A 17,600-nucleotide genomic window follows, 5' to 3' on the forward strand; every position below is an offset into this window, starting at 1 on the left:
CGGAAACTGGAGGCTGTTGCAGCCCGGCAGCGGAAACTGGGGGCTGTCACGGCCCGGCAGCAGAAACAGGGGGCTGTCGCGGCCTGGCAGCGGAAACAGGGGGCTGTCGCGGCCCGGTAGCGGAAACAGGGGTCTGCCGTGGTCTGGGTCTCTTGCGCCGAGACCTAGTAGTCCCCTGGAGACTCCAAGGACCTCCCAGGGCCAGGCGTGTGCCCAGGAATGGCTCAGGGACTGGGGTCTGGTGCAGCCCGACAGTAGTAGGAGGCTGCCGCAGCGCGACTGGAGAAGGGGGTTGCCGCAGCTCGGCAAAAGGAAATTGAGTGGAAGGATCGGCAGGGTTAGGCTGGCAAGGTGGAGTGTCCACAAAATCCTGAAGCCACTCAGGTAAAAGGCTCTTCAACTCTGGCTTCTTAGCAACCTCTTTTCTCACCAATCCAAGCGCAGCCTGTTGTGTCCTCCAACAGGGGTTTCGCTTCCACTCACCAAACATTACAATTAAAATGTACATTAAATCATAGGTCTCCTCGTCCATGACATCTGCTGAGTCTATGTTTCTGGTCAGATACGAAACAGAGTAACATTGTCACGGTAGCGAAAAGGTGAGGACTCAAATGCAAGACGAGGACATTAACAAAGAAAGGGCTTTATTCCAAAAAGCTTTACAAAATAACAAAAAGGTAAACAGTAAACTGAAAAGACAAACCAGGATGACACGGGGAGCACGAGGAAGCACAAGGAGACATCTGCAAGGGTGACACTTAGATGACGACCTGACAAGGAACACTGGGAAAGACAGGAATATATACACACAGACACTAATGAGGGGAACGAGACACAGCTGGGGAGAGAGGCTAAAACACAAGGGCAAGGTGAACGGACACAGTAGGAACAAATCAACAATCACAGGGAAAACACACAGACAGGAAGTACAATTAGACATGACATAAGGGGGAGTGAACACTTCAAAATAAAACAGGATATACAAAAATCAATACTGTGACATACTGTACATAGATTTTCAGTAGGAAGCAGTTATTCTTCCACAAATTGCCCTAAACTTTCACAATTACTCTCCGAGTGTTTCCTTGTAATGGGAAATGATGGTGTTAGATTAGAGCATTTGGATTGTTGTGCTGACTGCCTATAGTATCTGTTTTCTGAGGATGTATCACCGGAGTTTCCCCTGTAATCATTCAGCAGAGGTGTTCTTCCTCTGATGAAATATTGCTTTTGCTGCACAGAAATGTGAAATCAATGACGATGCATCATTTGGCCTAACTGTTTATCCAAAACAAACACATTTAATGTAATTACAGTGCATTTGGTCATGCATCACGCTATAAGTATCCAAATATTAAGGATCCCTGAGAATGAGACCACGATTGGGTTTAAAACTAAACGACTTACTGCCAACATGAATTTGAGGGGATCCGACTTCACATCTCACGTGGATAATGTATTTTGTCATGTTTTTAGATCCAACCCCTTGTCCCCTTGCTGCGTACCTTTATGGCCTTCTGAATGTTGATGCAGGACTCCCGGATGGCGCAGAGCAGGTTGTTGAAGCGGCCCATCTCCTGCGCCAGCACTGTGTTCATGCTCTGATTATAGCTGGTGGGAAAGTGCCGCATCACTGCCTCCAAGTCGAAGTCTGCAGGCAGCTTGCTCAGGATGTCAGCTGCCACATCAAAGACCATGTCATCTGAGGATTTGGCGTCTCCGCCTGACGAGCGGGACTGATCAGAGACAGAGAGCGACAGAGGACGGATGAGAAAAGGGAAGCAGGACTTGTGACTCTGATCGGTTGGACAGTTCATCAGTTTCGGGAGGAAATTATCTTTTGACGTCTTTGACTTGTCAAATTATGTATTCCCTTTGACGGACTTCTTTGACTTGGCGCTATTTTGATCTAGAAAAAGCCCCTGATGTTAAGAGGTTCTGACTTCTGACTTGACATTGCTTATATTTCATCATCTTTGTGCTGGATTGATTTAGATTCATGCTTTCAAATGGACACAAACTGAAGCAGAACATCACAGTCATATGATTTACCTTCTAATTTGACCTTCCCTTCCTTAATTTGTAGACATTTCTCAGGCTAGCTTCAAGCTACCACCATAACACCACGGATGATGAGATCATAAGTATATACTTACTGCAATGCCTCTTTGAACGAACACACACAGAGCCTCAGAACACGGAAGGCTTCACAACATTTTGTCCAATTTCTTCCACACAGTCATTTGACACAATCTTATCAACAATTCTAAAAATCATTCATGCTGATAATTATTCACTCTAATCTGTGATTCTTCCGCTTTCCTCTCATCTCAACTTGCACCATTTACCTATCTGATGCTCAGTCACTAGCCAGCGGTAATGGATAATCATTGGCTAATGGCATCGGGGTTACAGTAGGGTAATGACAAATAGCTGTTTCATTCCATTTGAAGCATCTCCCTGTTTTTCAGTCATTGAGACTGATGGGACCGTATTAGATGGTAATAAAGTCCACACATGACTGGAGCCATTATTAATCTTGTTGAAAGGAGTTTATATGAATAAATGCCAGACTTCATTGAGCTCTAATTTTAACTAAATAATTTTCTATTTGTTTGTAGCAAGCCAGGTCTGTAATATATTTTTGGTGTTTATGACACAACACTATATTAATATCTTGAAAAGAAATATATAGGGTGGGTGCACATACGTTACTCTGGTCCAGTTCCAGATGTAGATCACTTAAACTTAACATCAAGTTTAATTCCCACAGGGTTTTGGCATAGTGAGAAATGTTTGCTAAATGAGAGGCACTACTCTGTATCTTAAAATAAATAGATGGATACACAGTTAAATAAATATCCCTTCACACTTTCCAGGAGAAGCCGTACTTTTGTCATCTTCAAGTAGGTCTCGATGTGAAATCCCTCTAAGATATAATCCTCAACAAGCTAACCAAGTCTAGCTCTACGGAGCTGAGATATAATGATGTGGGATCACACGGCTCTGCCAAAGCCATTTTTGTTTTTGTTCTTTGAGAAGTCTCTACAAACAACTGAAATATTTATTTATAATTTTCTCTGTAATTAATGTTGCATCGTACATTCTAATGTAGGGCAATAAAATATTTAATGCTGGCAAGGACACTTTTAAAAGACGGAGGAAGCTGGGCGGAAGAAAATTGATGTTGTGTGCATTTATTTAAGACAGTATTCCAGTGTCTAGGTACATGTGTTTTAATGAGTGTCCTCCAGTCGAGTTGTTTTGTGTGTGTCGTGTATGTGCTGGGTAAGAGCTGCCTACTATTTGAAAATCTGCCAGCTGAGTAGTGACACTCCAACTGAGCATCTGGGATGTTGGCCAAGAGCGGGCGCATTGGTTTCGGAAGCGACCCAGGGTTGCTTGCACTGAAGATCAGTGAACTATTTATTTTTTTCTTCACCTGTACCCATGCCAGGCCACAGTTTTTGTTTCGTGCCTGATATTTCTTGCCCAGTTTTACAGTCATAATCCTCCAGGTCATTTAACGGTATAATAATGAATTCAGGATCACATTGCAGCATTTTATTCTGGCCCTCTGTCTTCCTTATAATAACAAATAGCATTAAATAAGAAATCTTAGCGGTAAACTTCATATTCAGAAATGACAACGTCTCAAAATAAATACTTTACAAGTGATCTCAAAGCATTACACTGTATGTGTTTGTTTGTGTGTGTGTTTCAGCACTAGTACATGCTTGTTATTTAGCTCCTGACAAACAGTAAATCAATATGATACTCTGTGTTTGGTCCATGTGGATTTACCTGTGTAAGCAAGATGCTGTTAAACAGTAGTTGTGTCTCAGCCTGGTCCTTAGTGATATCTGCGTTGGCGTTCATGCCAAAAATCTCCGGTGACGGGTTGAGTGGCAGCGACTTGGTGTATTCTATGTAGCTGTTGTACTGCAATCAAAGATGCAGCAAAGAGAGGGAGAGGAGCGGAGTGAAGTAAGAGGACACATTTTTAACGAAACATCTCAAGTAATAACACTCATTGAAAAACAAGTCGGGTCCTCAGATTGCTGACATTTATTATAATGAAATGTAAATGTTACTTCATGAATAAAAGATGTGGTTGCAGGGGGGTGCAGCACTCGAGAACAAAATGCCAAATAAAATGGAGCGCGCCATAGATTGCACTTGTGTTAACAAATATATCAACCCTCGCTGATGGTGGTCGCCTGCTGTGCCTTGTTACACACATTTTATCTCCTAATGACTTTTTAAAGGTAGCTTAACGATAGCGCTAAGCAACTGAGTCCTGTAATATGCTTAGTTTATCAACAAACACATTAAAGTGAGTTTAACTTTTCTTGAGTTTTTAAGGCACTATCGGGTACATAAGGAGCTCTTTCAGCTGTGCTGTTCTAACTGAAGGAAAGCCACATTGTTGGAAGACATTTAAAAAACACTTTTGATATTTATATTTAAATAGCCTGCTGCCGTGTACTATATCTCAAAAAGGTTAAATTGTTGTGAATACAACAGCTACCCTACTCACTGTATGCAAATAATCATTGACAGTTAAAGAAAATCTGCATTTCTTAGATAAGGAAAGTTAAAATGAACTATTTTACAGTGAATAAAACCCTTCTTAATTCTAAGACTGGTGTTTGAAAGGAGTTACAGCGATTTTGTGTGATTTTCAGTTTCTCACATCCTCCTCAGCTGGTGCGTAGTAGAGCCCACTAGGATCAAACTTGTAGTCTGGGTCCTTGATGACCTTTGAAGTGTAGAAGATGGAGAGGATCGTGCGCAGGGTCCTTCTGTCCCAGTCATCGGTCACACGGCCTCCATAGTTGCACTCGCCAGTCATGTAGCGGATGGCATCAAACGGCACTTCCTGCAGCAAAGCAGAAATTGTGCATTTTAAAAAGGAACATAAGAATAACCATACGTTAGGATTTCATGATGCAGTAGGAGTCTTGAGAAATGCATGATTTCAACGTGTGTATCTTTCTTCCAAAAGAGAAAACCTGGCTGAAATGCACTTCACGACCTGGACTTGAAATGGAAACTGATGTAATAGTAGGAGGTGAAATGGTGAGGTTGTGGACATTGTGACATTTCCTGGAGTAGGAATTCGTTTACAAATTCAGCAAGCGACACTTGGTTGAAAGATGAAAATGTCACTCCCTTCAAAAAAACATATCCTCAGTAGTATTTCTACTACTTTTTATCAGCTACAGCGGAGGAACTGGGGAATTGTGGAGGGTTGGAGTGCTATCTGTTTGTGGAAAAATGTCAAGAGGGTTTTTGAATATGGCTGATAAAAGAGGACACTTGACTGAAGAGGAAGCCACTTGTAAAAGCCTGCATTTCTATTATGGGCTTAGATATTGCATATACACGTATGAGTGTGGAGTATATGCACCTGGATGTAAAGTCAGAGTTTTACTTGGCAGAGATATACAGTTAATGGGAGTATTTGTAAATTATGTATGAAAAAACAATGCTGTGTCCGTATGCACTAGCCTGCATCCCACACCGTATGCAATATGGGAAACATCTGATATTGTTACTTCAGACTATATAAGAGACCCGGCACTCTAGTTTTTATTTTTCTAGGATGGCAAAGCCATGACCGTACTCTGCGTCTGATGACTCGTTGCCTTGCTTGGTTGGATAGGTTGGGTTTAGGCAACGACAAGTGAGCTTAACAATATCAGGGTAAGCCAATCAGAGGCTTCACTTTTCAGACCTGGAGGTTGCCTCTTGGCTACTTCCATTGAGTAACATGAAAGCAATACTATGATCAATTTATTAAACATAAAAATAATTTGTGCAAAAATAAAAAAATAACTACCTCATACTGTTCAAGGAACATGTGTAGCTGCTGTACAGAAATCCGGAGGTCGGTCTCATTGAACTCATATGGAATGTTCCAGCCTAAAGGACCAAACTTCCTCCTCTCCTGGGTCAGGGCGTGGAAGAAACACAGGCCGTACAGTAGTTTCTTGAACGCAGCCTGAGTGGTGGATGAGCATAAATGGAAGGCGCGGTCTTAGATCAATAATTAGATAAACAGTGGTGGGCGTTTAGTATTTCAACAGGTCATACAAAAACATTCTGCACAGTGGGGGTGACAACAGACACAAAGGAGCTGAGGACACCCACTGATAGATATGCACAGCAAGCCACCTACACATTCACATGCACGCAAACACTGACCGGCTTGCTGCTGCTGCCAAAAAACTCCGGGTCAGAGATGGGGTCCATTAAAAAGCAGCGAGCAATGTTGGCGCGGAGGCCCTTCGGAGCCTCATTGGTCATCTTCACCCCATTCTGAAGCACTGCCACAGGGAAGGTGGGAGACGGGTAGCTCGTCAGCCAGAGCCTGAAGTCTGGGTGGGTAGTGTCTGGGTCCAGCTCCTGCTCACAGCCACAAGTAAAACAAATAATGTATTGGAAGACGTGTATTTGCGCAGTTGCCCTCTGGGGTACAGAAAGCAAGTGTGTGTGTTCCGACCTCACAGACTCTCTCCAGCGTTGACATCCATGACGTGGCCAAGTGGCAGTTCTGAAGAACCACCCAGGTGCCCTCTTTAATGGCCGTCTCGATCATACGCATAGCAATAGGACCCTGGCCTTGGCCCAGAGAGAGGGAAGTCAGCTTGTTACCTGAAAAGCCCTGAGGGATAAGAACAGCCGTGTGCACACACACACACACACACACACACACACACACACACACACACACACACACACACACACACACACACACACACACACATATACGCTTAGGTAGCTGCTTTCAGACCGGTAAGGAGACAAAATAATAATTTGTGCTTTTTAGACCTGTGTGGGAAATCTAGAGGATTCACTTTCCCTCTTTCATTTTCAGTTTGTAGACACAGCAGGCTTCAAAGCTGCTGAAATTTCCCAGGTGTCTCTCAATACCTTTTCATCTCCGAACTTAAGCAACGCGGCCATGGGGTCCGAGCCGGGGGAGAGGATGAAGATTAGGGGGGCACAGCATTGGCTATCAACAAAGGCTTTACTCAGGTTAAAGGGCGGCGCTTCGATGAAAGGACGACCCAAACTGTCCGAAACAAATTCCTGCACCATAGGAACAACCTGGGGGATCATCAATAAATAAATTGAGCTACAATCATAAATCTAGCTACAACAAATAGTATCCTATCAAAACAGCACATGAACTGACCTTGTCTGGTCTGAGACAACGGATCACCAGCATCCTCTGAAACTGGCTCAGCTTCTCTTGCCACTCATCAGGGAAGGGAGTCTGATGGGGGCTCTGCAGATATACACAACACAACCCATATTTAAATCAGACTTCACATAAATATCTAGGAATTACTTTAAATTCCACACTGGAGAGAAGATTGTGCTGTAATTATGTTGCCTAAAACTATTAACAACACTAAAAATGAAAAATAAATGTCTGTTAGGTCACTATTTATTGCCTAATAAGGAAATTGATTTCTCATTAGTGAAAGTGATTGAGTTTTTGCTCCACTGATTAAAGTATTGCAACATTTTTATATTTGCAGTATTACGAACGGAAGAAACTCCATAATAAGTTACTGCTAATGCAAACTAAACAGTTTCTACTGCTGCAGCTTTACATCAAAAGCTTTTAACTGGCCAAACACGAGTTGACTTTTATTATGAAGTAGTCACAATGTGTTTGTCATTCAGCTTGACACTGACCACTATCGTTCATACAAAACAAGACTACGGTTATTTTGGGAATTTTTTTGACAGCTGATTGGTTTGAAACATTACAGGTAGTAATGGCAGGACCAACCACAGTGTATGTTAGAATACAACATGCAGCATAATGTGAGGGAAGTTCTGTGGTGGGGTTGCATTGTATCGAGCTGTTGCAAGATTAAGCTATGTAATTAAGCAAACAGAGGGGTAATCTGTAAAGTGAATGGGGAGGAAAGTAATGAGGGGAGAAAATACATATTTATAAAAAAGCATAGACTGTGGGAAAGAAAAAAGGAGAAAGAGGTGGTGAAACAGAAACGCCACTGGGTAGTGGGTCAGTGCAATACGTTTGATTTATTTGTGGAACAAGTTTACCAGAGGAAGTGGGCAATGGCAGTGGGAACTTTTGGAATTATGTTCCCCCGGCTATTTGTCGGGAGACTTCTGGCTATGTGTGTTGGCAGGTGCTTTGAGACGGATACACCTATTTAGAATCTCCTGGGGATTCTCCGTGTGTACAGGGGTGTGTAAGCGTGTGCAAGTGCCTGTGTGCTTGATTGAACAGCTGTTCTTGCATCAAGATTGAATAAATGTGAATTCTACAACTGGAACAAACTTGATATAATTGGATAGAAGTGTTGTGGCTGATTATGTTGATTATAAATCAAAGATGGTGTGTGTGCGTGTGTGCGTGTGTGTGAATGTGTGAGTGCGTGTGTGTGTGTGACAGCAAAGAGACAAGCATGTGCGTTGCACACAAACATGTGTTGATGAAACAGCTGTTCTTGCGTCTAGATTGCGTAGATGTGACTGGCACAACAGGAACAGAAAAGATTTAATTAGATAAAACCTCAATTTTTAGATTCTTTATAATTCAAAGATAGAGAGGGAGCGTGTGTGCATCATCCACACCTGACAGGCAAATTACTCTCCTCCCACTCTCTTTCTTTCCTGTCCCGAAATAAAAAAAACGTATTCAGTCTGTTATTTAAAAAAGAAAATGAAATAAGAAGTTGAACCTTAAACTTTGGGGGATTTGGATCACCGACTAAGCAAAGAGTTAAAGATGGAGTAAAGACATATAGAATGTGAATTTAAATACAATTTAAACAACTATTACAAAGATTATAATGTAAACAGGTCTGCGTGTTGTGAGCTAACCAGCTGAGCTGCACAAACCCACGGGAAAATAGTTTTAACCTCTTCACTCTGCCCTTGTTTCTCATCCCACCCCGCACCTCCCCAACACTGTTTTAGTTTTTTCTAGATTTTGTTTGTGTTCCAGGTTTTATCAGAAATCTTAACCTAAGTGCAGTCAGAGCGAGAGTCGCCACTAAGTTATGTGCAGTCAGCAGTGAAATGTTACCGAGTACATTTACTCTTTACTTAAATAAAACTTTGAGCTACTTTACTTGAGTGTTTCCATGTTATGCTACTTTATGCTTTATACATTATACTCAATTACATTTGTGTTCCTATGTTATACTTTTTACTCCACAAGATTTATAATAATAAATCATGTATTATTATATATTAAGGTACCCATAGTAAATAAGAAATGAGTGTTTCTTACAGATTAATGCATTACTATTATAATCCAGTGATATATATTATGGGCCATCCTGCATAACGCATACTTTTACTTTTGGCACTTTAAGTATATTTTGATACTTATGTACTTTTATTTAATCAAGATTTTGAATGAAGGACTTTTACTTAACAAAGTATTTCTACCCTCCATATCTAAATCTAGTTAGTCCTATAATCTAATAGGGCACACTTTAAAAAGTCATGTGTAAAAAGAATCATCTGAACTTCGAGCTAAGTAAATCAAAGCTGTACACAACACCTAACACCTACGGAGGCAATGATGAGACATTTGCTCGCATCAATTGCTCAAACTGGTGCTAAGTCATTTTTCCTAAGATTGTGTGTGTTAATATAATAATAGGTCTTAATATCCAGACACTGTATGTTGGCAAAATCACCTGTAAAAACCCTGTATATCTTTAACATTTGCTCTATAAACGTTGGTCCTGTTCACCTCCAGAATCTAAGTGTTCTGGTGGTTATTGGTTTTATTTTATGGTCTAACATTTGTCTAACCCTAAATGTGACCAAGTTTAAACAGCTAACAAGACACCAGCAGCCATATTAATGTGAATGGTGACAACATTCGTATTTTTGGGGAATTTACAGTTTCCTCTCTTTCTAGTTCTCTTTGGTAATTTAATTAATGATTTAATGGTCATTTTCTGTACATGCTGATTTAAAAATGTGGACATTAACCCCAATGATCTGCTATCAGGCATTCAACCATATCGATCATTTCTGAGAGAGGAAGGACAGAAAATCCATACATTTTCCCACTTTGTCTCTTCCGTCACAGAAAGCCAATCAACTTAATGGCACTCACCGGGCTGTCGTAGACCTTCTTCCACTCGTTCCTGAGGCGAGCCATGTCATGACGCAGAGCTTTGAAGCGCTTCATCTCATCCAAGCGGCAAAGCTCATCCCAAGACTTCTTGGGGAGCCAGGTGCAGGGATTTGAGTGGGGGTTGTCCAGGCCCACGCCACCTGTGAGAAGGAAGCGAAACTCCCCCTCATCCACCTACAACAGTAATTAGTCACGCAGATATTAGAGTGTTAACACACGGAGGATTAACCAGAATTTGTGCTTTAAAGGTTGAAGATTTTGGGGATTATCCTTGGATGAAAATGTTACGCAAATTGAAAGAAACAGATAATCTACAGGAGTCATAGTGAGGTCTGATTGTGAATAATGAGGATAACCACTAACTAACAAACTAATTAAACAACAATATTGAAAGTGTTCTTCAAGTGAAGTGTTGTAAATCTGTACATGTGTGCAGTGTGTGTGTATTCCTACCAGCTTGTTGTGCATGAGCAGATTGACACAGAGGCAGAAGGAAAAGAGCAGCTTGTCCTTCTCAAACAGTGAGCGACACACATTGACGTATAGCGCATATGTAAAGTAGTCTTTCAGGATCTGTAGTCTGAAGAAGACACAGGCATTTTAATAATCTTAACAATGAGAACTCACAAACTCATCCACATTCATGCACTACGGACCATTTGCTAAACCCCCCTCCAGAGGACACGGTCCAATCCTATTTTAGCAACCGTTACTAGGCGTAGGAGGCCTGTCAAGCTTTCAGCGGTTTGCATTTGGAACCTGGTCCGACAGCAGATATCCTCAAAGTTGAGAGGGTGGTGTCGTATTTTTCAATTTTCCGAAGCCAAAAAACAAGTATTCGGATATGGATTACCTTGTGGAAGACCTCACACACAGCTGAATCCATCAAAGACTGTCGAACAAATACTTCTTTGTTTGCTCCAAGGTAAGGCGCTAATAACATGGGCTAGCTTAGCACATAAGCAAACAAAGACGATTCAATATGAATTATTATACATTTCTTAGATCCAGTGTATGGATCAAGCCCAAGATGTGCGAGCAATATCCTGGCGTGCTATGAGTAAATGCATTAGCAGGATAACTTAGTTTAATATTAGATAATGATCGGGAGTTACAACTAAACGTTCCTGTTCCTGAGGATCCTGTTTATGATCTTCACATGCAGATAGTAGTCCTTTCTGTTTACTTCAGAATCATTATTCAAGAAATGTGCTATTATTTCCTATGTAATGTCTCTCACTGATGTTGCATATTGACATGCCGGGCGCAAACGCTTGAGAGGCCTAGCACCAATAACCAAGATGGAGAGGAAGCTCCAAGATTCAGTTTCAGTAACCTTGGGAAGTGGCCTTTGCATTTGTCAGCCCTGCTTACCTCTGCTCCAAGTCGTCACTCTTCTCTGAGTTGTCGATGGAGCCGATGAAGAGGTTAATGAACCACGTGAGGGAGTACTGGTACATGGGCTCAATGTTAGCCAGGTCAGCGATGGAGAAGAACAAGATGGCGGAATGCAGAGCGATGGGAGTGTAGCCCATGCGGGTCTCGTCGATCTTCTGCTCCGTCACCTCAGCCACGGCCTGCTTCTCTGTGATCTCATTGGCGAGCACTTTGGAGCAGGAGAGGATCTTGACGGCCGTCTCGTCTTCCAGGATGTTGCCCTCAGAAGAGGAGAGCACCTCTAAGATTTTGTCTTCGATCTCCTTCAGTTGTCTGACAAAAGTGCAAAGGACAATTCAACATGTTTCCACTTTGAAGAGGGATACATTTATATTTGATTAGTTGAATTTGATTTCAGTCTGTTATGTGCAAATGTACCTTTTGTTCTCTGCTCCCTGCAGAATGAGAGCCTGTTTCTCTTCCTCCAGGTCGGGCCTTTCTCGTGCAACCACAATACCAAGCAGCTGGTCCTGGATGCCCTCTGGGGTGATCATGAAGTTCAGAAGGGTGACCTACAGCACAGAGGAAAAATACATTGCAGTGTTCATTCTGGAAGCTATTTTAGATTTAGTCTTAGTCTTACTCTTTAGACGAAAATGCCCCATTAGTTTTAGTCACATTTTAGTCATTTGTATCCTTCATAGTTTTAGTCCAGTTTTGTCGTAGTCCTGTGTAAATGTCCTTTCTTAGTCATATCGAACATTTCAGTTAATCTGGTCAAGCCAAAAACAATTATTTTGGCATTATAGTAAAATGTATTTCACAAAAGGTTTCATCTTATAATTATCTGATGAAAAACACAGTTTGAATGATTAAGGATGCAGCTTTGCTCCGAGGCCTCCTGACTGTGCTCATTAGGGATGCGTGCTGCGGGTCAGTCACACCCAACCGGCCCAACATTCAAAAGATTTGCATTAATCAACAATCTGAACTCAACCCAACCTGCAAACTGCCAACTTCATGCATTATAGTAGTACAGGACTGAGGACAGAGACAAAGATAGACAGAGACGGACTGAGCAACACGTCGTGGTGTGTGGGGTTGTTGATAAACATAACAAAAAAGGTTGTTGATAAACATATTTCCTCATAGATTTACACTGATACATAGACATAGTGTGTGTGTATGTGTGTGTGTGTGTGTGTGTGTGTGTGTGTGTGTGTGTGTGTGTGTGTGTGTGTGTGTGTGTGTGTGTGTGTGTGTGTGTGTGTGTGAGTGTGTGTATGTGTATGTGTGTGTGTGTGTGTGTCTTGCTTTCGGACATTTAAGTGAGGTACTTTCAAGTGCAGTGGTGATCATCTTGACTTCAGAGCTGTTCTCCAAGAACTTCCTATCCAATCAATTCCAATAATGACTCCAGCCTTGGCAAAGCACAGGTAGGATGCTTTAACTTTTCTCTTTTTTTCTGTCAAAAGTGTGGAAGTGTGTCTTTTACCACACAGCCATACTGCTCTGCACTTACCCGGAGGTTAAAAGCCTACATCTGCTATCTACTCTGTGCCCTAATAAACGAGTGCACTTCTCCGGGGCCTAATTCCATTTCTATTGATGCTGCGGACCCACTCAGCTGGTGGTAAAGACTCAGAGCCCACATAAATCTCCCGTTTGTCCTTTTCACACATACACCCTCCTTCTTCTTCTTCTTCCCTTCGTCACTTGAGCTCCTAAAGGGCTGCTTTACTAGATGCTTGCTCTCTTGTATTTCAAAGTATTGCATTTCAAATAGGATTTAATGGATATAATGGAAGCCCCACTTTACTGTAGGCAAAAAATAAAAAGGGAAAAAAAGAAGTCCGTTTTGAAAAATGAGTGGAATCTATCTAATAGCTGGCCATAAAGAGCGGGGCCATGCAAATAGATGCTTCAAATGTGATCTTTAAAGCTTTCCAACCCCTTGCCTCTCTAAAATGTAGTTTCCTTTAATGCTCCTTTTCTTGGAATTCTTCTCTTTTTGTGTTCCATTGGGGAGGTGGTATCAGTGAATGATGATTCACTGTCTTGTTTGGGTAAAAACGTGAGAACCAACATTCATAAGGGCTAAATATCTGCAGGGAAAAAAGTAGTCTTTTGGAACAAAGGTCTAAAATAATTTAGTAGCAGTAGTAGTTTAATAGTTTAGTTCAAATTGAAAACAGACAAAACTAAGAGTCTACAACCAAACTAGCAGCTCTGTGAGGCTGCATTTAAGCACAGCGGTGCTTTGAGCTAACTGCCCCACTACAGTTCCCCACATAGCAGTTACACTGCAGCGAAAAATAACTGTATTATAGAAAGCCAGTTTTATGATTTGGCTTAGTAACAATCACAGGGAATAACAAAGCAAACTAGGTTGACTGTTACTATTAGGTGTGATGGAAATATTACTTTAAAGGCAGAGGAATGCAGATGTCTGTGTTGGGTCCTGTGAGTATTCTATGAACGCCTTCTATCGACTTATGTTTTGGCACAAGCTTTGCTGTGGAAAATACATCTATCCATCGCTGCGGTGGGATTGAAAGGTACCAGCTCCATCTGCATGGAAGGGGTTAGTTAAGGAGACATGGAAGATTGCACATGGCTCATTACATCAACACTGACACCTGCTGCAAACAGCTGAGGCCTGTGGTTACTGCCAGGAAATGCTCTGATTACTGGCATGACTAAAGGTGTGTCTGTCTGTCTGCCTGAGTATGTTTCTTTGTGTGTTAATTTTCTTGACCTGTGGGCATGAAATACCTCGTGGAATAGTGGAATGATCCTGCAGCATTAACATCTAGAACAATCATTAGTTGCTGTTAGAGTGAACTCTAGACAGTCGGACAAATCATGAATTGACTGCCGGTCAAATCTAAAGTGTAAAATCATTTGCTCATCATTAAGCCTATCCATTGGTTCGCATCCCGAGGAGGATGCGTCTATTTTCTTCATATATCGCCATAAACATGGCCATGTTGAGGTCAGAGAGAAGTTGTTTTCCTTACTTTGGTTCCTAAGGGCTTTTGCACAATGGTTTAACTAACTTTAAGGGTTTCCTTAAGTATAAAACCAAGACAAGGAGAAAACCTTAAAGGTATTATTGATAAAAATGTTATGTAGACGAATAATTATTCAAACATAATACACCCACAGAGGTTTTAGAAAGACGCAGAACAAAAGTATTGCTTTTATTATTGAAATATTATGATTGTGAATAAGTTATTTAAAAAATGTTGTTGGGTCCAAAATGAATGTGTTTATCTCTGGGTAAGATATCTGACATATGGTTGCTGCCAGTACCGACACTGTCCAGGAAATTTGGCGGTTGTGCATCGAGACGTGAACGCAATGGAAGGGGGGGGGGGGGGGGGGGGCTGCAGCATCTAGTGGTTGAAAGTTATCAATGTTATCAATTGTACTTTTAAATACTTAAGTGAACATTTAAGGAAAACATTAAAAAGTGGGCCTTTGGCATTGATATGCATTGAGACACTGTGGTACTGACAGCCGTGCTGCTCTACCACTCTGCTCAAACTGTAGCAAGTTGACCAATGAAATTGGTGGCAGGTCATCATACCATTTAACAAATGTTTCCATTTATATACATCAAAAATGCATTCGGTACAGTGTTAGTATTATAACTATTAGAGTCATTGTATTTTCCATGTTAATAATAACACGAGTTTCTACACTGTGAAGTGAGTGAAAGTGTGTACTGGGAGACTAACACATATAACCACTACAATACCTTGACGGAGGTCTCAGGCAGGTAGTGTGGGTTGCGTAGCTTGGTAGTGATGTAGAAGCGAAAGTCTGGAGCATATTCAATGGTGGAGTCTCCCAGGCGCATACACATGGCCCCCCCCTGTTTAAAGGTCTGTCTCAGCAGCAAAGGCTCTAGGATAGGGTCCAACTCTTCCCCCACATTCTCCAGCAGCACTGAAAGAAAATGTTCAATCTTTATCAATATTATTTAATCCGGGGAGGCTGACTCTTTTCAGTACTTTTCTTAATACAAACAATCTCATATGTGAGCTGTCATGTTCAACCACTGTCGTCTGCTATTGACCAACTCCAACACCAACTATTTGCATATTTTCCCACATCCCACATCCCACATCATCCAAATCTTAACATTGTTACACTGGTTCTAAATACAGTTTGAAGTGGTATTAATTACTCACAAGGCCCAATATTGTCTCACAGAAAATTATATATATATATATATATATATATCTTTTAGCTGCCCCAGAAGTCCAGGTTAATAACTAAGGGTGATCTCGCTTTTGCTGTGCTGGCTCCTAGATCTATGAAAGCCTTCCATTTAGCATCATGTCGGCTAATAATGTATCATTACAATAACTTTTCTCAGACACAAACTGATAATTATTATTTTTAAAAGTCTTAATTGTTCTCTTTTACAGATCTCACTTCCTGTCATTGTGTACGTCTTCCTGCCTCTGGGACGCACTCAACAATTAAGGTTGTGAAATCTGTGCAGCACATGCGCAATACCAAGAAGTCAGTGAAGCAAGTAAAACATTACCAGTTACAAGGGCCTTATCCCCATGACATCACTATTAATGTGTTTTCACATTAAGTATGATAATGTTGTTCTTATGTTAGGAACATTAGCCCATCTATAATTGACATTATGCCTGCGGTAATAACAAAGTTTTAATACAGAATTCAGAGCAAGTGACAGCTAAAACTTTCTCTCCAAACATAGTGAACCAAATCAGGTCAAATTGCTTTGGAGCATCATTTTGTTCTGGTACATCACATCTATATTGCCAATATTTCAGCAGATTAAACAGTACTTTGTACCATTTAATAAACATGAGTCGAGCCAATTAAGATATTTGGCAGGGAAACATTTGTTCAACCATGCTAAAATAGACAGTACTGGCACATAATCAGGATTATACTGTAGGCTGCAATACAGACAGCAAGAAACCGTAAAACTATGAAGTAAGAGAACCGACTGTGGAGGATGGAACTAAAGCCTCTGGAGACTATTTTGCTCCCTGCAAGGACAAGCTACTCTCTGAACTGTTAGCCTTGCAACCTGCCAGCAAGCGAAGACCCAGTGGCAGGCTGAGTTGGGTCGTTATTTAGATGTGTTTTTAATGGTTGTATAGCTGTCTCTGTCTGTTTCTAACTCCCTTGCTGTTCCCTCTCAAACCCCCTACAAATCCTACGAGAAGACAAAAGTATGACTAAATACGCTCTGGAACAAACAGCACAGAAGATAGTCACGTCTGCCGACACATGTGAATATGACCCTAATGCTGGGCAGGAAAAATGTTAGTGAAGAAAGCATGATTGATTTCTCTTGCATGACATACATGATATACAGCAGCTTGATATACTAATGGTGCAATAGGCCTGAATAAAGGTTCATTGGAACATCTCACTTAGAAATATTGCTAACATAAATTCCTGCTTTCCAGAACAGAGAACAAAAGAGAAAAACATTCTTTGCACAGCAATAATGAGTCCCTGTGGTAAAGAGAGACCTCAGCAGGCGGTAGCAGGAACTGCAACAATGTGGGTGAGACACACACACAGGCTATGCAGCAACAGTAGAGGCATCAAACCAGAGGAAGACTCACCTGGTGTGCCAAACTGGATGCAGTTCTCCAGAGTGCGTACAAAGTCAGCATCACTCAATTTAATGATATGTAGACTATTGGCCTTCTCCATGTTTTTCACCCACTTGTTGGCCTGGCCCTGGGGATCAATCATCAGAGGCCACCGCCTGGCGTTACTACAAACACACACACACACACACACACACACACCACACAACACACACACACACACACACACACACACACACACACACACACACGGTGATCATATGGTGCTGCCTTGTCAGAGTGAGAGATCCTGTAACTGTTAACCATGAGACATCACAACAGTAGGGGGGATGTTGGAGGACAAGTATTGAGACGTAGAGAGGATCTTATGGGTGAACATTCCCTATGAGCACAGTTAGACAGCTCACAGTTGGGTAGCACACCAGGGGCCATTGTAATGTGATTAAAAAGCA

General features: G+C 41.5%; 1 protein-coding gene across 1 annotated transcript in view; it reads right to left on the reverse strand.

Moving 5' to 3' along the window:
* dnah7 (dynein, axonemal, heavy chain 7) overlaps positions 1 to 17,600 on the reverse strand; it is an 82,138-nt gene that overhangs the window by 9,882 nt on the left and 54,656 nt on the right. The window contains 14 exon segments of the mRNA XM_029458692.1: positions 1,506 to 1,736; positions 3,805 to 3,942; positions 4,697 to 4,882; positions 5,846 to 6,007; positions 6,211 to 6,411; positions 6,509 to 6,670; positions 6,940 to 7,116; positions 7,205 to 7,297; positions 10,133 to 10,327; positions 10,607 to 10,733; positions 11,528 to 11,863; positions 11,969 to 12,102; positions 15,294 to 15,484; positions 17,161 to 17,315. Coding sequence (XP_029314552.1) covers positions 1,506 to 1,736; positions 3,805 to 3,942; positions 4,697 to 4,882; positions 5,846 to 6,007; positions 6,211 to 6,411; positions 6,509 to 6,670; positions 6,940 to 7,116; positions 7,205 to 7,297; positions 10,133 to 10,327; positions 10,607 to 10,733; positions 11,528 to 11,863; positions 11,969 to 12,102; positions 15,294 to 15,484; positions 17,161 to 17,315 — 2,488 coding nt within the window.

This window comes from Cottoperca gobio, chromosome 21 (genome assembly GCF_900634415.1).
Source record: "Cottoperca gobio chromosome 21, fCotGob3.1, whole genome shotgun sequence".
NCBI lineage: Eukaryota > Metazoa > Chordata > Actinopteri > Perciformes > Bovichtidae > Cottoperca > Cottoperca gobio.